This window comes from Mustela lutreola, chromosome 16 (assembly GCF_030435805.1).
Source record: "Mustela lutreola isolate mMusLut2 chromosome 16, mMusLut2.pri, whole genome shotgun sequence".
In the NCBI taxonomy this organism is placed as follows: Eukaryota; Metazoa; Chordata; class Mammalia; order Carnivora; family Mustelidae; genus Mustela; species Mustela lutreola.
The window spans coordinates 1254790-1275426 of NC_081305.1; the positions used below are offsets into that span (position 1 = coordinate 1254790).

A 20637-nucleotide genomic window follows, 5' to 3' on the forward strand; every position below is an offset into this window, starting at 1 on the left:
GTCCCCAGGGACCTCAGGTCCTCCTCCTTTGGGCTCCCGTCTGGCTGGAAGTCGGGGAGGGTGCGGAAGCCAGCAGGCTGTCCCTGCCGCCCGCGCAGCAGCTTCCCCCCTACCCCGGGCACTGCCTCTGGGCCGGGCCGGACTCCCCAGGGCGCCCCTGCTGGAGGCCCCGGGAAGAGGCCCCTCTGCGGGCTGAGCGGACACTCGCATCGCCTCCCAGCCTGGAACAGGGCCAGTGCTGTCTGTTCTAGCCCTGGAAATGGACCTTGTCTCTCCTGTCTTTTGGGTCATGTTCATAGGATCCCAGAGGCCCCCCATTTTCCAGGGCAGCTCAAATCACACGGCATGAGGAGCTGTGCCCCCAAGTTGAACTGTATTCTTTTAATAGTCTTAGCCTGCACTTAGTTGGTAACTGCTGCCTCTGCCCCATACTCAGAAGAAATAAGGGGTGAGTGAGGCCCAGGGGCCAAGCAGAAGACCTTTGCAGAGACACCTGGGTGGCCGCTGGGACGGCAGGGAGTCCTCAGAGGCGGGCTGCAGGCTGTGCACTGTGTCTGTGAGACATGCCCCTCCGTTTGACCCCTGTTACCTATGCCCCTGCCCCATGGAAGAGGAGAGGGATTACCCCTGCAGCCTGGGCACTTTCCCCCACACCGCCCCTGCTCAAGGGGCCTCTGGGCAGGAGAGTGGCAGGCAGGGCAGGAGGCTGAGGTCCCCCGAGGTCTGCCCATCCACCACAGGATGGATGGGGACCCTGAGGCCAGGCAGCCAAGACACTGGCTCAGGATGATGTGGCTCACAGTGCTTCCTGCTCCCTGCCCTGCGCCGGGGCAGGGGCAACCTTCCTACAGCTGCCTGGTGCTGTAGCCGCCTCTGGGGAGACGGGGGCCCACAGGTGGCTGGTCCCCTCAGCCCAGAGCTCCTACAGTATTTGTCACCTGAATGGGGCGCCTCACCTGTCCTCGCTTTCCGTTGGGCCTTGCCTTTCCTCCCAAAGCAGGGCCCCATTACAGGATGGGGACCTGGGGCGTAGGAGGAGTTCCAGAGGAGGGGGCCGGGAGGCTCCATGCACAGCAGGTGGCATCGGGCAGGTGCGGGGGGGGGGGGGGGGGGGGAGTGGCTGGGGCCCTGCACTGAGGAGGCCTTGGAGGGTCTGGGGAGAGAGCCCCGCCCCATCACCTCTGCCTGTCTAGGCTGCAGAAGGTAGCAGTCAGTGCGGCTCCCCGCTTCCCATCACAGATTATAGACCCGAGGCCCCAAGCGGAAGGACACACCCAGCTCTCCCAGTGCCTTAGAGGCAGGGGTGGGTCAGGAACGGAGCCTGGGGACCAGCACCGATGACTACTGGAGGGGGGTGGCTAGTACAAAACGAAAACATAGGGCTTCCTGTTTGAAAATTAGGACCTTCAGGGCAGCCAAAGAGCGCGTTTAAACCAAGTGTGGGGCCTTCCCAAGGGCGGGACCCCACGTGCCTGCAGGGGTCACACAACCAACCCTGAAGCACTGGAGAGTCTGACCCAGACAGAGCTGTCACCGGAGCACTCTCCTCCTGAGCTTTGCCCCTCCTATCTGCTGGGGGATACCCTATGGCCCCAGAAGTTGAAACCACAGCCTTGCTTAGGACGGGTGGCACTACCATAGGACCTGGCTGGCACAGGCTTCTACCCCTCGGGGGAGGTCTGCTGGCAATGAGGAGGAATGAGGAGCAAGGAATGAGGAGCAAGGAACACTGTCCGGAGGAAGGTCTGTGTGAGCGCAGAGGAGGCGTAGCCGCCCCTGCCTGGGGAGTTTGGGGTAGGCTGCCTGGAGAAGGTGACATCCAAGGGCAGCTTGGCAGGGGCCCCCATCAGGTGGGAGAAGCAGGGTGTGGGGTGGCCGAGAGTGTCCACCTCCATTCCCCACGCACCGCCTGCTGCGAGTCTGTTTCCACCCGCTCCTGCGTGTGTGCGAGGAGCGCCAGGGCTGCCATCCCGAAGCCCCTGGTGGGGTGAACGGAGTTCTGTTTGGCCTGCATGTAGGGCTGTCAGTTCCCGTCGTGGAGCTGGGCTGTCCCGCTGCAGCCTGGCTGTTCCCCGCTCCCGGGATCAGAGCTTTGGGTAGCTGCCCGCCAGGGTCGCAAGGCTCCGCGGAGGTCTCCCGGGCATGGCTTTGACTGGGTGCCGGCTCCAGGGACGACGCCGCCATCACCTTTGTGAGCCCTTCCTTTGGGCCGGTTCCCTCCCCACGTCCTCGTGCTCCGCTCCGCGGTTAGGATGTCAGAGTCAGTGCCGCAGAAAGCAGCTGAGCTGGACCCGGGACATGGAAGCCTTGCTTTTAAGCATCGGGAGGGTCCAGTGGTGCTGAGGAAGACGCAGAGGCTCAGAGTGGTCCCACAGCTCAGACGAGGTCGGGCCGGGGTGCAGCCCCAGGCAGCTGAGCTCCAGCACCCACATGGTGAGGCCAGGCCTGGGAGCAAGGGGAACTGGCCCCAAATCCTGGCTCTGCCATTTTTAAGGGTGTGACCCCAACCACGTCCTTAACCAATCCTGTCCTTGGTTTCCTCATATGTAAGTGGGGCTGGGGGCGTGACCCCTCAGGGCTCCTCTGGCCTTGCCGTCCTGGTCTACCTCTGCCCTCTGACCTGTGGGCTGGCCGGCTGTGGGCATGCGCTGTGCTGCCCCACTGCCGACGAGGGCTGCCCCAGGTGGGGCAGATGGAGGGGTGGGGAAGAGGCGCCCACGTGCCAGGCCTTAGGCTGGTTTCCGGGCTATGACCAAGGGAGCCATAGCATGTTCTAGAGACTTAAGGTGGCCCTTGAAGGATGAAGAGGACGCTTCCGGAAGAGGGGAGGGCAGAGGGCGTCCTTTCCTAAAGGAAGGGCGGGTGCAGAGGCGGGGGAAGCCTGGGGCCGAGCTGACGGGGGTGCATGTCCGGAGGCCAGGCCAGAGGGCCTTCTTTCTGAGACACTGCCCTCCCCGTGCCCAGAATGTCACCTCCTCACAGCCGTGAGATGTGCCCTGGTACTGTGCCACCATCCCCCCGCCCCCAGTTCCAGGCCCCTCCCCCATCCCCCTGCCCTGCCCACCCTGCAGGTCCCCCACAGCCACTACTGCCCTTCCTGTGGACTGAAGCCAGTGGGACCTTCCCAGCAGCCACGTGTCATAGTCTCGGGCTCAGCTCTGCCCCATTCTACCTTCTCCTCGGAAACTCCTCGCCTGTCCTGTGGCCACAGGGCCCTTGCACAAGCTGTTTCTGCTGCCGGCTGCACCCTCCTCAGGGAAGCCCTCACTGCTCCCAGACAAGATCGGGCTCTTGTCTCTGCTGCAGCTCACAGGCCTGGTGTCTCTTCTGTCCACTCGGAGCGCCGTCAGCTTACACCCGCTGCTCAGCGTGGGCTTCCCTGGTGCGGGGGCAGGACCGCCTGCTCATGATGGTGTTCTGAAGAAGGGACTGTTAGAATTCCTATTTGTTGGAAGAGTAAACTAAGGCTCAGAAGAGTGAAGTAAGCCAGTTGCCCAAGGCTGCACAACAGGTGTGTGGCCGAGCCACGTCCTCTCTTGGGAATCCACACACTCTGTTCCAGAGCGGACGCTGGTGGCCGTGCTGGATGGAGGAAGAGGGATCCCGGCTCCATCTGTGGCCCCAGGCCCGGCCTCGCTCCACCCCCACCGGTCTGCCGGAGGCCCCGGAGCTGCTGGCAGCCGCGGAGGCCCGTCCTGACATTCATCAACACTGGCTCTGTGAAGGGTTTAATTAACTTCCTGTTGCAATGGGGGGGATAATGAGTTTTAAGCACCACGTGACTCCGTAAGGAGGTCAAACGGCAGCGAGGATGTCAAAATAAATTAAGTTAGGAATCAGGAGGCCGCCTGCGGGAGGGGCAGGGGAGGAGCCCAGACAGCTCTGGTGACAACGAGGTGCTGCCCGGGCCACCCTTGGCGGCTGGCTGGGTGGGCGTGGTGGTGGGGGGCCCAGGCTGCTGCCTCCGTGGCCCCCCTCGCGGGGCTGGTTCTGGCCGTGCGCCGGCAGCTGGGGACCCCATCTGATCTCTGGGATCCCTGAGGGACAGAGAGAGCTCGGCTGGGACCACACGGGACCAGCCCTTTCTCCCTCCACCCCCAGGGAGTCCTCTGTGCGGCCAGCATCTCAGGCATCCCGGGACAGGACAGAACGTCTGCAGACGGTCCTTGGGGCTTAGTGAGAGCCACCCTTCCATGCAACTGCTCACGTGTGGCCACTTACCCTGCAAGCCAAGGCAGTGTCGGGCGCAGACAGGAAATATTATCTAGATATTTCCCAGTCTCTGGGAGCTGGGGTCACGTGACGTCACCAGCTAGGAAACCTTGGCGTCCCCGCTGGCCTCCTGCCTTTCTTTCTCCTTCTCTTCCTGCTGCTTCCTGCCTCCCCTCCTGCCCTCCGCCCTTCCTCCCACCCTGAACACATAGGGACCCCCTCACTGAGGCAGCGCAGGGACAACTGCGGACCACACACACACACACACACACACAGGGTGCCACTGGGGTCTGGCGGGAGCAGGACTGTGGCCATGGCGGAGGAGTGGGCCATGGGACACGTGGCAGGGTGACCTGTGCTATAAATAAAGCAGGGAGGGGGGTGGGGCACCGTGCTGGGTCTGGGAGCCACCAAGAGGAGGTGCTGGCCAGACAAAGGCCAAGGCCAGGGGAGACGGTGGCGAGAGGGTCCAGGTAGCGCCAGGGGACCCGGCTGGGTCCAGGGGGCCATGATTCTTAGCCTCGGACGCAGCCACTGATGGTCAGGGCCGCAGAACGTTTTGGTGATTCCTGTGCCCGCTGATGGCTCGGGGAGCTGAGCTCCAGAGGGAAGGGGCTCCAGCCCCACCCGGGGCCCTACTGTCCCTTCATACTCCCGGTGCGGCACAGCACACAGCCCCAGAGATTGGCCTAGGGGTCTCTTGGCAGCAAACTGAGCTGCGGTTTGTCCAAGCCCACCAAACCCCGGGCCTCTGGAACCCCATGGCCTGCCCCACTCTACGCCTGGGGGCTCCAGGTGAGGGGGCGCTGCCCTGTGGGAAAGGGGCCATGGCTTTGGGTGCCCAGGCCCGGAGCGGCTGGGAAGGAGAGATGGCTACAAGGGGGCTCATTGTGTCACTCCCGGGGCTACAATCCGGCAGGGGGACGTGGGGCCCTGAAGGCAGGTTCCCAGGAAGTGAGCTGCCTACTGCCTGCCCACTGGATGGACAGAGACACGGGGCCAGGGGGACACGGCTTCAGGGCTGGAGCTCCAGAGCCCATATGTGGCCCATTCATAGGGAACACGGGCAGGACCCAAGGGCCCCCAAGTCCCAGCCTCCGTGGGGGGGTGCTTCGAGGAGCCCCGACGCTGGGGAGCACCCCAGAGGGCAAGCATCCGATCCTTCTCCAGAGGCTCTTTGCTCCTGTCTCTGGGGGTCCGTTTTGGTCCCGAGTCTTGCCACTGTGTGAGTGTGGCTGTCTATACACTTTCCCCAGGAGGCGGGATTCTACCCCAGAAGCTTGGGAAAACCACCGTATTTTCTGGGAGGGGGGCATTGAGCCGATATGCCGTGGGACGCCTGGGGCTGGGCCTGGAGGAGGCGGCCGGGGCACATCTGCTCCTACCACCAGCTTCCCTCCCTCCAGGGGCCAGGCCATGGGCGGCCGCCCTGACCCTCTGTGTCCCCGGGCTCTCCGTGTATCTGCACTCCCTCACCTGGTCCCAAGAACCATCTCTCCTACCCTGTCTCTGACTGGTGGGGCCGAGGGGTCATTGGGGTCAGGTTTTGGGCCTCGTATAGGATATGACTGAACAATACACACATTTATGTGGCCTTGTTGCTAAGACATGGTATCCCCGGGGCCACCGGCCTGCCTCAGGGCAGCTCCAGAGGGACCCGCAGTTACAGGGCTTCCTAGAGGGCTGGCAAGCCAGGCCTGAGGGGGCCCGGGGATCTGTGGTCCTGGTACGGGGCCCATGCCCGGGTGCCCCCGACCCACCCCCCATCTTTGGATGGCACAGGGTGCTCTGGGACATGTGCACGGGGCCGTCAAGAGGGCTAGGTCCCCAGACCGGAGGCAATGTGTCACTCACCTTGCACAAAGTCTGGGCGAGGTGGTGTGTTTGGGGTCTGTGGGCCCCAGGGTCGGCCCCAGGGTCGGCCCGGGTGACGCTGTACAGTACGTGTGTGTCTCTGAGCCTGTCGATGAGGTCAGGGTGCCTGCGTGCTGTCCCGTTGGCTTGTGGGAGCTGGCGGGCACTGTGCCCTTGGGCCTCAGCAGCTGAGCCGCGGGCATCGCGGAGCCAGGCCAATGCTGCCACCTGCCGGCCAGGCGGGCACGGCCGCTCGGATTTGTGGTCTGGGGTGGGGCTTGCAACTTCCCTCCTTTTCCCAGGGGCTGAGATGCTGCTGGTTCCCCCTCTGCCCCAGGTGTGGTCGAACAGAGGTGCCCAGCACTGCGGACCCCACCGCGCCCCAGGGGTCTGCACCCCAAATCACCAGACGGCCATTGTCAAACACAGCTCAGACTCACCTCATCCCAACCAGAATCCATCCCTATGTCCCTCTGTGTCTCCCTTTCTGAGGCCCTGCTACAGAGACCTCCAAGGAGACCAAAGCCCCCAGCTCCCCACAGAATCGGTCGGGAAGCCCCCAAGGGCAACACACAGTAGGCATGTCCACATGAGAGGGGTGGCCCGGGCCCTGGGAGGGCTTGGTCTGAGCAGGAGCGCCTGGGAAGGCTGTTCCTGGCCGAGCAAGGTGAGCAGAGGTGGTGGGACCCCACGATGGCTTCACCTGTGCGTCCCCCTCCCCGGGAGTCCCCTCCCCTCCCCTGCACGTACCTTGGGGGGCGGCTCTGAGTGCCCCTCGCGCCCTAGGGTCAGAGGCAGGACAGCATGGCTGCCTGACTTTGGACAGCCCTGCTTGCTCTCTAGGCACACTTGTCCTGGACGCTGGGGTCTCCGAGGCGTGTCTTCAGCACACGGTGGGCCCCAGGGTCTGAGCCTGCGGCGGGTGCTCTCTCCCGCTTTGACCCTTCCAACCGCCTCTGCCGCCATCCCGAGACCCCGGACTGAGCCGCGCTGGCAAGTTCCCGACACTCTGCACCCCCCGGCTCCCATGCCCCAGGTCAGGTCCCCCGCCGCGTCCACGGGCCCGGAGGAGCTGGAGGGACTGCTTGGCTGCTCGGGTGTAGCTCTGCAGGGACAGAGGCGTCCACGGAAGCCAAGGCTCTCTGGGCCAGGCCCCGGGGCTCGCGTGGGGGGCGGGGGGGCAGGGGGGCGGCGAGAGGACAGACGGAGGCTCTCTGGGAAAATACTGAGGATATATTTGACAGGATGTGTTCACCATGATTCGCACAGAACAACCTCAGAGTCCCGTGTCTCATTCATCAGCAATAAAGGCGTTCTGAGCACACGCAGCACCTTTGAGAAAGTCAATTTGGGCCTATTTGGTCTCTTTCAAAATATCAAAATAAAAACTTTTGACACACACATTGCACCCAAGGTAAAAAAGTGAAAAAAAAGAAAACACAACAACAACACAACAAACCAACAGAACGACGCAAACCACAAACCTCAGAAATACCTAAGGACAGAAGGAAACCTCGCCCACCCTCCTGCCCCGTGGAAGACAGGACATGTGCGGCCACCCCTGGGTCATGTCAGTGCACGAGACGCCTCCAGGGTCAGGCCACAGGGCCATGCCCCGGCCTGCAGTGCCCCACTTGGCTGCTCCGACCGCGGACCGCCACCCTGGGGTTGGGGCCAGCCAGCGGCCGGGGGAGCTAGTGAAGGACTTGTCGGGGCCGCTGGTGTCCGTGGGCCTTCGTGCGCCTCCCCAGCTGGTCTCCCCGCCCAATGCTCCAGGTGAAACGCGCCAAGGAAGCCTGAATTCACATTACGACACAAAATAGCACCAGAAATTCAGAGTAAAATAGCTGATAACTTGCAGCGGAGAGCTCCTTGTGGGAGGAAGTCTCTAGAAAGGCATCCGCAGAGGCCGGGGGCTGGGGAGGGAGAGCGGGCGGCGGGAGCTGGTTGGTGAGCAGCTTTTCTCTGTGTTCCTGACGGGAACTCGATCCCCAGGGGTCAAGGTGCGCTAGAGATCGGCGTTTCCGTGAGCAGCACGGACGGCCGCCGTCGCCACTCGGCGGCCAGAGAATCCTGGCGAGCCCTGGGAACCTGGGCCCCACGAACAGCTCTTCCAGGGGACAGCCCTGCCCCCACATGTGGCTTCTAAGCCCTCCAGCAACAGCAGCAAGGCTAAGGGGACCTGCCGTGACCTGACTGCTGGTGGCCTCGGCTCACTTCCCTGCCAGATGACATGGGGAGGGACATGCAAACCGTCGGGTGAGTCGTCTGCGGAGTTCTGCGCCTGGGCAACGGGGCGCACAGGGTGGGGGGCGGGATTGGCTCTCTCTTCGAGTTCTTGGTCCCGAGAAAAGAGCTACATGGTCTCCAAGGGGCTCACCCTCACCTTCCATCCAGAAAGGCACTGCTGTCCACCCAGGCCCCGCTCAGAGTATCACAGTCTCGGCCCTAAGGCCGGACGCCGAGTGCTTGTGCAAAGTCAGGTGGACCGCCACGCGGCCCCTGTCGGATGCCCTCAGAGGACTGAGGCCCATCAGCACAGATAGGAGCCCCCAGTGCTGGGCTGTTCTGAGCCCTGCTCCCAGGTACTCACTCACGGCCGTGAACTACTCTGGAGGGTCCTTCTTTAACGGGATCTTGAAGCTGGTCAGTCTCTGCCCGAAGAGCTGGCTGAGGAGGTCGTTCTGGGAGGCGGCGGTCCGGCAGGCACGGCGGTCGGCTGGTTCAGCACCGTGGACAGCTCTGTCCCTCTTCGGGGGTCTCTGCAGGGGTCTCCCCTGGGGGCAGGCTTTGCCCTGTCCCTCCTTGCTGCGTCTGCAGTCCCCATGGGTGTGTCCGGGGCCCGCCTGCCGTTGCTCTGACGGCTGGGGTGGCATCGGGCTGCTCTGGTTACTGGGCCTGGCCTTGGTGGGGAGCACACGGCTGGGCGTCGCCTGTTTTCGGGGGGCCCGGGGGGGCTTGTCAGGGACCAAGTGTGCTCTCCCCAAGCTCCCCACACTCTCACTCCTGCTTGGCCCTGGGGCCCTGCCCTTCCTCTTCTTCTCGCTGACCTCCCCATCCTCCCTGGTGTCCAGGCTCCCTCGGGAACCCTGGTCACCGGCTTCCCTTGGCCCCTTGGGAGAACTTTTGGCTCGAGGAGGGTGCTTGTCTGGGGCGGGGCCCTGGCCTGGGCAGCTGGGCTTGGCTGGGGTCGTGGCCGTCTCACTCTGGAGCTGCCCGCTGGCCGGCTGGGGCTGGCTGCCACCTGCCGTCTTGCTGCCGTGCCGTGGGCCTCCACTGCCCTGGGTGCTGGGGCTCGGCTTGGCTTTGAGGGTGGTAGGCTCAGTGCCATGGGTCAGCTCTGTGGGTGTCGGACTGGCCACGACCTTCTTCGGTGGAACCGGGAACCTGGGGGCTTTGCTGGGGGTGGGCATAGCCGACCTGTCCTTTGAGGAACTCCGGCCACCCCAAGGCTTGACCGCACTGCCCTTGTGGGAGGGACCCCCTGTACCTCCCTCGGGCACCGTGAGTCCTGTGGACACCTGCTTCTCCTTCTGGGGGAGGGACGGGGCTTCCAGGCAAAGGTCAGGGGTACTTGGGGTCCTGCGTTTCCCTGAGAATGGGCCAGTAGCCCTCTTTCCCTCTCCATCTTGGCCTCTGGCCCCTGGCCGCGGCACGGACCCCCCCAGCGGGAGAGCCTGCTGCAGAGGAGGCCCAGGGCTGCCCGGAGAAGCCTCACCTGCGGACCTCGCCGGGGCTCCGCCTGGCTTGCGGCCACCTTGGCCATCAGCGGAGGCCGCCGGGAAAGGAGACAGAGCCGGGGGCAGCGGCTCCTGGAGGTCAGAGGGCACGTCGCCCCCCGTCCCCGGGGGGCCCACGGGGTCTACAGGCCTCTCCGGGGTCCCGGGCTGCCCCTTGGTGGCGCCAGGGGCTGCTTCTGGGCAGGGCCGGAGCAGGGCTGGGAGCGACCCCTCGCTCCGGGGCGGGCTGCAGCCCCAGGACAGAGGCCCCCGGGCGCCGGGCCCCGCGGGGCTGCCGGGCGCGGCCACCCGGCGCCGCTTGCTGGGCAGCGCGCCCTCGCGGGCCGGCGCCTTGGGGTCGGGGGCGCCGGGCCTGCGCACGCGGCGGAAGGCGAAGGGCGGCTGCGCCCCGCCCCGGTGCTTGCGCATGTGCCGCTCGAACTGCTCCTTCCTGGCGAAGGTGTAGTTGCAGGCGCTGCACACGAGCGCCCGCCGGCCGCCGCGCGTGACGTGCGCACACAGCTCGCAGGCGTAGAGCGCCGTGTGCGGCAGCTCCAGCGGCCCCCGCGCGCCGTGCGCCCCGCCCAGGTGCGCGCGCAGCTGCTCGTGCTCGGGGTACACGCGCGGGCAGCGCGGGCACAGGTAGACGCGCTGCGGGCTGTGCACCGCCAGGTGGCGCTGCAGCTTGAAGGGCTTCGGGAAGCGCTTGCCGCAGTGGTGGCAGTCGCGCGAGGGGTCCTCGCAGGCCGGGGGCGCACGGCCGGCCCGGGGCGGCGGGGAGCGGCCGGCGCGCGCCTGGGCAGAGCCGCGGGGAGCAGGGGGCTTCCCGCAGGCCGCGGGGCGGCTGCTGCCCGCCGAGGCCCCGTCCGGCGCCGGGGTGCGCTCGGGGTCGGGGCGGGCGGCCGCAGCCGGGGGGCTCGCGCTGTCCCTCGGCGACCCTCTCCCGGCCCCCGGCTGCGGCCCCGACGCCTCCCCGGGGCGCCCGTCGGCCGGGGAGCGCCCGCCCCCGCGGGGTCCGGACGCCTGCCCCGCGCCGCCGCCCGGGACGCGTGCGCCCCGCCGGCCGGCGCCCCAGTCCCCGAGGGCCCCCCGCGCCGGCCCCTTGCGGGCGAACCGCAGCGCGTGCTCCCGCAGGTGCTCGTTGTACATCCAGACGTCGGCGGCCGCGCGCCCGCACATGCCGCAGGCCCAGCGGCCCGGCCCGCTCTGCGCGTGCTTCTCCTGCAGGTGCGCCCGCAGCCGCTCGCGGGAGCCGAACCTGCGCGCCACGCACAGGTAGCAGGTGGGCGGCGGCGCGGGGCTGTGGGCCAGCTTGTGCAGGTCCAGCTCGCCCAGGCCGCGGAAGCGCTGGAAGCACACCTTGCACTTGTAGGACGCCCTGCTGGCCTTGGCCGGCCGGTCCCGGCCCGGCGCTCCCCCCGCCCCGGCGGCGCCGGGGCTCGGCGGCTCCGCGAAGTCTAAGGAGCTGGTGCTGAGGACACCCCCGGGGGCGTCCCGGGGCGTCAGGAAGCCCAGGTCCTGCTCGTCCAGCTTGGCGCGGAGCATCTCCAGGTCCACGGCGGCCCCGGGGGGCCCGCTGTCGTAGCGTTCCTGCTCCAGGTCTGGGGGCTCTGGGCTCAGCTCTCCTAGAGAAGAGGTCACCCCTTCAGCTGGGACCTGCAGGTCCAGGTCTCGCCAAGACGGCGGAACCATGTGCAGCTCGGGAATGTTCTCTGACCCGCGGTCCTCCGCAGAGTCCACCCCCGGGTCGGCCTCCAGGGCCCACAGGCTGGGGCTGGGGGCCCAGGGGTCAATGCCGGGCACCTTGCTGCTCAGGAAGCCCTCCAGCAGGAAGGACTCCGGCAGACCCGCGGCCTCGTCACCCCACGGGTCCTCGTGGGAGAGGCAGAGAGAGCCCGAGTCGCTGAGGTCCGTGGACAGGCGGGCCGAGCCCAGCGCGAGGCAGCCCCCCACCTCGCGCAGGGGCTCGGGCGGGGGCGGGGCCTTCGGCTTCTTACAGCGCTTCCCGTAGACTCGGGGGTTCTTCTTCTGCGTCAAGCGGTCGCCCAGAGGGAAGAGCTGTGAAAAGGAGGCTTCGTCCTCAAACAGGCTCAGAGGGTCCCGGAGACCTGGGCTGGGGGCTCCTGGAGCTGCGCCCTCACATGCCTGGACGCTGACCTGCGCTTCTGGGTTGTGCAGGGGGCCCGGGGAGCAGCTGCTGCTGGCCCCTCCGGCAGATACATGTGTCTCCTGAGGGCCTGGGGGGCTGGAGGCGGGCCCAGGCCCCTCCCCTCCTCCTTGTCCCGATCCACTCTCCGCTGCTCTGCGGTGCCCTGCAGGTTCGGCCCCAGCTGCCCCCGCCGGCTCTTTGTGGATGTCCGATGTTCTGGCCTCCCTGGGCCCCCAGCAGCCCCTGGCCAGGGCTGCCTTCTGTCCCCTGGGCCTGTCCCCAGGCGGCGCCCACCCCACCCCCTCCACACGGGTCATCCAATCCTGCAGTGACCTCTGTGCGGGCGTCTCCTCCGGATCTGTGTCCACCGTGTTCTCCATCACCCCGGGCCAGCAGGCGTTGGCATCCGGCTCGGCCTGCACCGAGAGGAGGCTGCCCGGAGGCCCCGGGGGACTGGCAGTTGCAGTGGACGGACCCCGGCGGCTTCTGCCAGAAATCACACCGGGACTGACCGGAGGACCGTTCGCCTCCCGGAACCTCCTGGCTCTTGGCTTTCTCCCCTTTCCCTGCAACTTCCCCTCCACATTGCTGGGGACATCCATGGGCGCCCTGCCCCGCCGCTGGCCGCTTCCTTTGTCTGCCTGTTTGGGACAGCGTTTGTCCCCCACCAGTGGGGCCTGCTTCCTGGGCTCTGCCGGCCTCCTGTCCTCTCCCGGCTCGCCCGGACCTGGGGGATGAGGTTCCCGGCTGGGGGAACAGCCCAGGGTGCTCCCCGCACTGAGTCCCCTGGCTGGCTGAGGACCTGACGCATCCTCAGGAGCCTCTGTACCCTGGTCAGGAGGCAGCCCAGTGGCACGGCCAGGGCCGTTCAGCACCTGGCTGGACTTCTCCTTCCCAGGTGCCCGGCGGCTCCTCTTTCCGGGGGGCTGGCATGCTGGGGGCTGGGGGCCGGGTGGGGCGGGGGGGCTCCTGTGCAGCCCATGCTTCCGGGCTCTGTGGCGGCTCAGGCCCGGTCTGGAGCGGAAGGAGGCTGCACACACTTCACAGGTCACCGGCCGCCCGCTGGAGGTTCCGTCCTCCTGGGGGGCATTTTCTGTGGACACAGCCTTCTGTCTGCTGCCCTGTGGACTCTGGGGAGTGCAGTGAACGGTTCTGAGGCTCTGGGGAGAGCTAGGTCTGGAGTCCTGGGCTGTGCTGCTGGGAGACGCAGTTCTGCCCCGGGGGATCTCCAGGGACGGGCAGGGGACGGCGAGGTCGCTGGTGTCCGCTCCGGGGGCCGTCATGGCGCTAGAGCAGTCAGTCCCCGCCTCGCCTTCCTGGCAGGCACAGGACTCTGGCCCCGTGACCCCCCATGTGGAAGTGTTGGTGGGCACAGCAGTGACACCCTGGCCTTGCCTGTTGCCTGGGGGCTCTGGGGAGGCAGGGCCAGGGGGCCTCCTTCTGGGGCCGCGGTGGGGTGAGGCTCCCCAGCCGTGCGGGTCTGGATGGGCAACCCCAGGGCCTCTTTCTGCCCCTGTGCCATCTGCGGTGGCAACGTCAGGCCCGGCAGGGGTGCTCGTGGTGACTCTTGGGGAGTCGGGCCTCATGGGGGGAGAACTGGTGACACAGGCAGGAGAGCGCCTTGGCTTCTCCTTTCTGGAATCTTCTAGAGGTCCTGCCACGCTGCCTTCAGGGTGGTCCTGCCCCCAGGCCGGAGTGAAGACACGGATGCAGCCAGGCCGGCCCAAGGGAGGGTTCTGTGGGGGGCTGTGGTCCCCCAGGAGGGGGCGGTGGGCCAGGCTTTCCTTGAAGCCACAGGGGCTTGTCCTCGAAGATGGGGGAGTTGCCGCAGGTGGCCCAGCTCCGGCATCTGCGGCGGCCGGGCTGCAGTCAGCCCTTCGTGGAGGGGGCCCGGCAGGAGAAGGGGGTGGGAGGGGCTGCGGGCTGTCAGCATCCCCGCAGGCTGGAGGTGCTGGGAGCAGCCCCCCCAGCTCGCCTGAAGGTCCCCTGGGAGGGTCTTCCGGGGGCAGATGCTCCAGGCCGCAGGGAATGGGGGTGGCTGCAGAAGCGGGCCGGGGGACACAGGTGGTCAGCTCCCTGACGGCAGAAGCGGGGTTGTCCCCAGTGAGCAGCAGTTGCTTCTCCAGGCCCGGGCTGGCCGCCTTCTCGGAGGTCTGGGCTTCAGGCCCATTTCGGACGTGGGCCACTGCCAAGGCCGGAACCAAAGTTTCTGCATCACACGAGGTAGGGCTTTGGGGGGCCCAGGCCTCCTTCCGAAGGCCTAAGAGCTGGCTGTTTCCCTGGAGCTGTCCCCCTAGCTGGTCTGCCTCCCCGGCCAGGGCAGTCTCAGGACTGGCACTGACCGTGAAGAGGCTGTCCAGCCCCAGCAGATCCCCCCAGTTATCCGGCCGCTGTCTGCCTGCTTTGCCTTGGCCCTCGGGCTCCCCAGCCTGGCCGAGGAGGTCCAGGCGTCCGTCAGCCTCAGGTTGCAGCTGACTTCTGGCCGCTGCGGAGACGTCCTGGGGGGGGCTGCGGGCCATGTCCCCACCTTCCGCACTGTCCCCTTCCAGAGACCCAGGGCTTGGGGTACCAGCAGACGGGCGCCCCTGTGAGCCCAGGGCGTCCTCCTCACCCCCAGCCGCTCTGGCCACCAGGAGCTGCAGCTGACGGAGGGGGCTTGCGGCTGGGTCCTGGGGCCTCCTGCCAGGACCGGTGTTGGGCGCGCAGGTGGGACTCGGGGAGGCACCCACGGGCACAGACTCCTCATCACCCTTAAGGCCAGGGCCCCCCGCAGCAGAGTGGGGCGGGCCTGCTTGGCTCGCAGAGCATTCTTCGGGCGCATCGCCATGACCGGCATCACAGGACGGGGCGGCCCCCTGAGAGGCCGAGCTGGGCGCCAGGTGGGCTAGTGGGCGGCCAGATGCTTCCAGCTCGGGGGGGTCTCGGCGGGGCCCTCCTGCCTGTGTGCAGGGAAGGGGCGACAGGGCGTGGCTTGGGTGCATCTTGGCAGCCTCATTATTTTTGGGAAGTAAAGGCTCATGGCTTGGGCTACACCTTGCTAAGCAGCTCACATCCCGTGGAGACTTGAACAGCTCTCCAGGGCTGGGGCAAGAGATGTCTGCGTGGGCCCCGCAGTCCCCTTTGGCCTTTGGGAGGCCTGTCTCTAAGACCCCGGCTCTCTGTACTGCTTGGAAGCTGCGGTCGGCCCCACTGAGGCTTCTGGGGGCCCCAGAGGCCCCGTCTAGATGCACACAGGGGGAGAGGGCTGCTTCTCCTGGGTGGGGTGAGGGCCACTCCTCCTGGGGGCTCCCCAGGCCCCCTTCCGTGGTGGCCACTGCTGTTTCTGCCCTTTTTGGGTGTGGAGTCAACACCCCAAGGCCGGTGAGGTCGGCCTCGGAGAAGGTGTCCCTGGGGGGCGAGGCGGCCTGGTGGGTGGGCAGAGGGGCCCCTGTGCCGGCCTGCATTCTGCCCACCTGCCCAGCTGTGCACGGCAGTTCTGGGGCCCCGGACACCCCTTTACTCTGCAGCTGAGTCTCCAATTCGGCGACCAGTCTTTTGATTTCTAGTTCATCTTCGGACAGGCTGCCCATAAAAGCGATGCCACATTCGCTGACCTTGCCAGGCAGAGGGGAAGGACTGGCAGCCTCTGCTGCTTCCCCGGGGCGTCTCCTACTGAAGGCCTTCTCCCCCAAGAGGTCGGGAAGGTGACCCACATGGCTGGCCAGCACTGGGGCCTCCTCCAGCAGGGACCAGCCCTTGTCGGGCAGAAGCAGGGAGTATGGTGGCTCTAACTGCGGTTTCCTTGGGGGAGGATCAGTGCACAGGGGCGGGGGGTCGGTGTCTCCACTTCCCTGCCGGCCACTGTAGGTGGGCGGGTCAAGCCCATCTGTAGGCAGCCCCGGGAAGAGCTGCGTGGACTCCAGGGTCAGCGGGGGTCCGGCTTTGCCGGGGCCCCCATGGATCGTGTAGGGTGGACTCCTTGGTGGTTTTGGCTCAAGGACACTGGTGTGCAAACCGTCTTGGGGCCGGCGTGCGCCGCTGGCAGCTGGAGAGTCCGGTGCTAAGGGCTTGGAGTAGAGGCCTTCTTGGAGACAGCCAGGCAGGTCTTTGGGTCCGAGGAACAATTTTCTGGGGGGACTGCTGTAGGGCTGGGCCCCCTTTCTGGCAAGGGGAACCCCCACTGGGTCTCTGTTAAGAAGAGCAGGGCCACAGCCAAGATCAGGAGTCTTCAAAAACAGGGCGCCAGATTCAAGGGCAGAGGTGTCGGCGGCGTGAGCGACAGGCACCAGCAGCTCTCCTGATGGGTAGGGGTCCTCTCTGTCCTGGGAGGTGGGCGGCTCTGTGCCCTGGGCCGTGCCTGGCACACTCCCACGGGACAGCCGGGGGTCCCCTCTGCCTGGCTCCGGGGCTGGGGACTGGGGGCTTCCCTCCCCGCAGGAGGCTGGAGAAGAGCTTGGAGCCTCTCTGTGGAGTTCGGTGGCACCTGGCAGTCGCTCCTCAGCAGGTCTGGGGTTCTTGGTCTCCGGGGGGGAGTCCAGGGCCGGACAGTTCTCCTCTGGGGCCCCGGCACTGGCCGGAACCTGCAGGAGATGCTTGGGGCCTCTCTCCTCGGGGCCTGGGCAAGGACTGCCTGGCTCCTTGGGGCTGGGGGGGGCCCTGACCTTTGCGGCTTCCTGCTTCCTGAGCGTCCTGGCTTTCTGCGGCCCTCTGTCCTCCTCAGGGCCCGGGGCCACATCGGCTTCCTTCTGCTTTGTGCCTCGGTGCCGCCGGCCACAGCCCTGGCGGGGCCGCCCTCGGAGGCAGGAGCCGTGCGGCTGTGACCCTTCCTCTTCCTCGGACTCGGAGGCGCAGGTGAGCTCTCCGAAGCCCAGCTCAGCGCTGCTGGGCACCTGCCTCACCGGGGCCTGAGGGAGGCGCCCGCCTGGGCCACGCCGCCGCGGCCGCCCCTGGGCCTTGTTCTTCTGCTGCACGATTTTGTGGATGAGCTCCTTGCTCCAGGTGCCGGCCCCGGGCTTCCTCCTCCTGGAGCCCTTCCCGGGGGACAGGCGGAGGCGTGGTGAGCTCCTAGTCTCCATGGGGAGGGCCCGGTGGCTGGGAACGGCGGGGCTCCTGGGGGCCTGGGTCCTGAGGTCCCGGGGTCGGGGTGGGGGTGCCTCCGCCACGTGGCCTTTCCTCCTCGGCCTCAGGCAAGTGGCTCTGGGGCCCTTCCGGCTATCGGTGGAGCTGGAGGGGTCCAGCCCTTTCTGGAACAACTTGAACCGCTTCCCTCTCCTCTGCTGGCTGCCTAGGCCAGCCCCACCTGCCTCGGTGGGCGCGGGGCCCAGGGAGCGGGTTTTGGGCCGGCTGCGGGCCGGGCAGCCGCCATTCCCAGGGTGGGGGACCTGGGGCTCCAGAGAGGCGGCCTCGCCCGGGAGCGGGTGCTGGGCTTTTTTCTCTAGCACGGCCCCCACCTTGGTCTTGGGGGGCTGCCCAGCACCAGGCCCTCTGGGGCCGGAAAGCTCCTCATCAGCGAAGACATCGATGAAGCTGCTGTCGATCTCGGGGTTGTCCGACTGGTACCCCAGGCCGTTGAGCGCCTCGGTGATGAGGCTGTCCAGCTTGGCGTCGTCCTCAGGGTCCAGGTCTGTGGCAGGGAGGGCGAAGGGGGCGGTGGCCAGGCTGGGCAGGAAGCTGGTCCTCAGGGGGTCCTCTTTGCCGTCAGCCCGGAGGTCCCCGCTGAGCAGTAAGGGGACCGTCTTGGTGTGGCTGAGCAGGCTCAGGTTCCCGCTGGCTGGCGCTTTAGGGGCGGCGGGGGGGCCAGGAGGGCCCGGGGGCTGCGGGGGGCCATCCTTGGCCCTGGCCAGCAGTGCGCGGCAGAACTGCCGGTGCCCCAGGAAGGCGGCCAGGCTGCTGTAGTTCTGGTCACACTGCCTGCAGGTGAGCAACACGTCCAGCTGGTCCAGACTCGCGCTGCTCAGGGGGAAGTGGTGGGCCGGGTAGGGGGGTGGCTCCTGGGGGAAGCCTTCCAGCCTGGCCTCCGGGCCTGAGCCTGAGAAGGGGGCCTCCTCTAAGCATTTGAAAGAGCCCTCAGGCCCCAGCCCCTCCGCGGGGAAAGGGAATTCTCCGACGGGCTCCGGCTGATAGTGCCTGGGCACGGCGTGTGGGGGCTCAGGGGACGGGTAGGGGCTGCTGGTCTCCGGGGGGCGAGCAGGGGTGTGGAAGAAGGTGGGGGGCCCGAGTGGGCCAGACACCTGGCTCTCCTCCGAGCTTGGGTTGGCCGGGCTGCTGGACAGCGGGGACAGCGAGGAGCAGGAGCTGCTGCTGGCCGTGTTGGTGGCCGGTGAGGGCAGCGGGGACCCACAGGGAGAGGCGCCCACGACTCGGGGAGGGGGCAGGCTGGGGGTTGCCCGGGGTGAGACCTGGGACTGGGCCACCCCAAAGAACAGGGATTGGGCTCCGGAGTCCTTCAGCCCGTTGTAGGCGAACAGGCCAGGGGAGCTGCCCCCGTGCTGACCTGGACTGTTTCTCAGGACTGCCAGCTTCTCCCCAGGCCCGGCGGTCTTGCCGGCAGCCCCCAGGGCTCCCTGGCTGCCGCCCTGCCACTCGGGGGCCCCTGCGGGGAAAGGCAGCTGGCTCAGCACCTCCATGCGCTGGGGGCCAGGCCCGGTGGCTGGGAGCACTTGGGGCCAGGGCAGTGGGGAGCTCTGGGGGAGGCCAAGGCGCTGGCCTAGGTTGGCCTGGCCTTTGAAGAAGGCATTCCCGGCAGGGGCTGGGGGTCCCAGGGGAGGTGTAGGGTAAGGGGCTGCGGCAGGGTCCCATAGCGGGGGCAGTCTGGTGGGCAGGGGCCCTGGGGTGGCCAGCTCTGTGTCTAGAGGCCCTGGGCTGGTCCCCACTCCACTGGCCCCGGGCCTTCCATAGGGCTGCCCAGGAAAGTGCCTCTGGGACAGAGAGTTTGGGGGCCCCCTGGGGCTCCCCAGCCTGTCGTCCTGGGCCAAAGGCAGTCTCTCAGGCAGAGCTTTGGTCAGGCTCTTGTGCAAACTGTCTGGAAAGGTGGCCGGGCTCTCTGAGAAAGGGCTGGGGGCCAGGGGAGCAGCACCAGGTTGTGGGGGAGCACAGCCGAGGTCACTGGGGGCGTCAAGGCTGGGCCGGCCCGGGTAGCAGAGTGGGGGCTGGGGCGTGGGCAGGGTGGGCAAGGGGCAGGCGGCGCCTGTGCCCACCGCGTCTTCTGGCCACGCTCCCCTGGGCTGGCAGAAGGCAAACACTAGCGCTCTTTCCCCGCATGTGGGCGGGGACCTGTCCGCGGGGAAGGGTTTTGGGCCAGGCCCGTGCAGTGCCCGGAGGGGGTACGGGAAGGAGGCCACCACGGGGCCGTCCCCTTCGGGAAAAGGCTCTGGCTTGGCAGCAGGGACCCCAAATCTAGCACCTGGGAAGCCGTTCCCAACAGCGGGAGGCCAGCTGTCGGCGCCCCCGGCCTGGAGTTCCGAGTAGGAGGCCGGCCGGCAGGGACTGGCACTGCTGCCCGAGGGGGGCCGGAGGGGCGGGGGCCCGGAGGTGGCCTTCTGTGAGGTATGGTTGCTGGAGGTAAAGCTGGAGGGGGTCTCCTGGAAGCACCTTTGGAAACTGAGCTCTTCTGGGGTCGGTGGGGCCTTTGCCTCTGGGGGCCCGGGGTCCTCGCCCTGTGGGCCCTCAGGAGTCTTGTCCAGAGTGTGTCTGACCCTTGGGCCAGAGATGCTCTGACTGTACAGCTGCTGGGGACTGCCGTCGGCCCTGCTGGCCTGCTGCGTGAGAGCCTGCACCGGGCTCCTCCCGGGGGTGCCCTGCGGGCTGCACCCCCTCCCTGCGAGGCTGCTCAGGGACTCGGCTCTCAGGAGGGGCGCCTTGGGTTCCCCCTCCCTGGCCTGCCACAGCTGGGACTCTGGAGGCTCCCCTACCCAGGCCCTGCTGCCTGTGGCCTTGGTGGTCCTGCTGGCTGGGCCGCCGTCCTCGCTGGGGGGCTGGGAGGGCCCCCCCAGGCCACCAGCTGTTTGGCAGGGCTGCGGGTCTCGGGTCATGGCTGGGGGCAGTGCTTGGCGGGGCTGCTCCCCGGGCATGGCCCCTCCGTCTGGGTGCTAGGAGGACGTGGTGGTCCAAGGGGGCCCCTGGGGAAGCCTGTTCTCATGGTCCTGAACGGAGCCTGCAAGGAAAGCACAGGGTGAGTCGGGGGGTTGCCGGGGCCACAGGGGAGCCCTGCGCTCAGGGGAGGCTGGTGAGTCGGGGGTCGCCGGGGGCCACAGGGGAGCCCTGCGCTCAGGGGAGGCTTCCTTTTGGGAGGGAGAGGATCCAAGAAGAGCGCTGGCCACCCTCAAACCAGCCTTGCCAGGTGCTAGCTGGGCCACGAGTGGGAGGGCTGCATGGGCCACGCAAACTCCCAGACTGGACCCCCATGGCGGGGACGGTGGGCACCTGGGCGTCATTGGCATGGCCTGAGATAAACCCAGGGCTGAGCGGGGGACCGCCCAGGGAGGAGCACGGGGCCACCTTCGCATGCCTGGAGCTGTGGGAAGGGAGGGGTGAGTCTGTCCCTGGCGCGGCTGGCCCTGCAGAGGGGGCCCACGGGTCAGCCCCCGCAGGGCGGGCCTGCGTGTGGATTTCTAGGCAGTGCCAGGCTCTGGGGGCACTCCCTCCCTGCGCGGACGCCTGCCCAGGGGCCGCCCCACGGAGGAGGGGCGTCGTGCCGAACTGGGGTACAAGAGCCCTCGCTCCCCT

At 67.4% G+C, this 20637-nt stretch overlaps 1 protein-coding gene across 1 annotated transcript in view; it reads right to left on the bottom strand.

Annotated features, from left to right (window-relative positions):
- ZNF469 (zinc finger protein 469) overlaps positions 1 to 20637 on the bottom strand; it is a 71712-nt gene that overhangs the window by 25725 nt on the left and 25350 nt on the right. The window contains exon 3 of the mRNA XM_059153334.1: positions 8660 to 20065. Within this exon, the coding sequence (XP_059009317.1) occupies positions 8673 to 19982 (11310 nt within the window). The 5' untranslated portion in view covers positions 19983 to 20065 and the 3' untranslated portion in view covers positions 8660 to 8672. The remainder of the gene's footprint in view (positions 1 to 8659; positions 20066 to 20637) is intronic.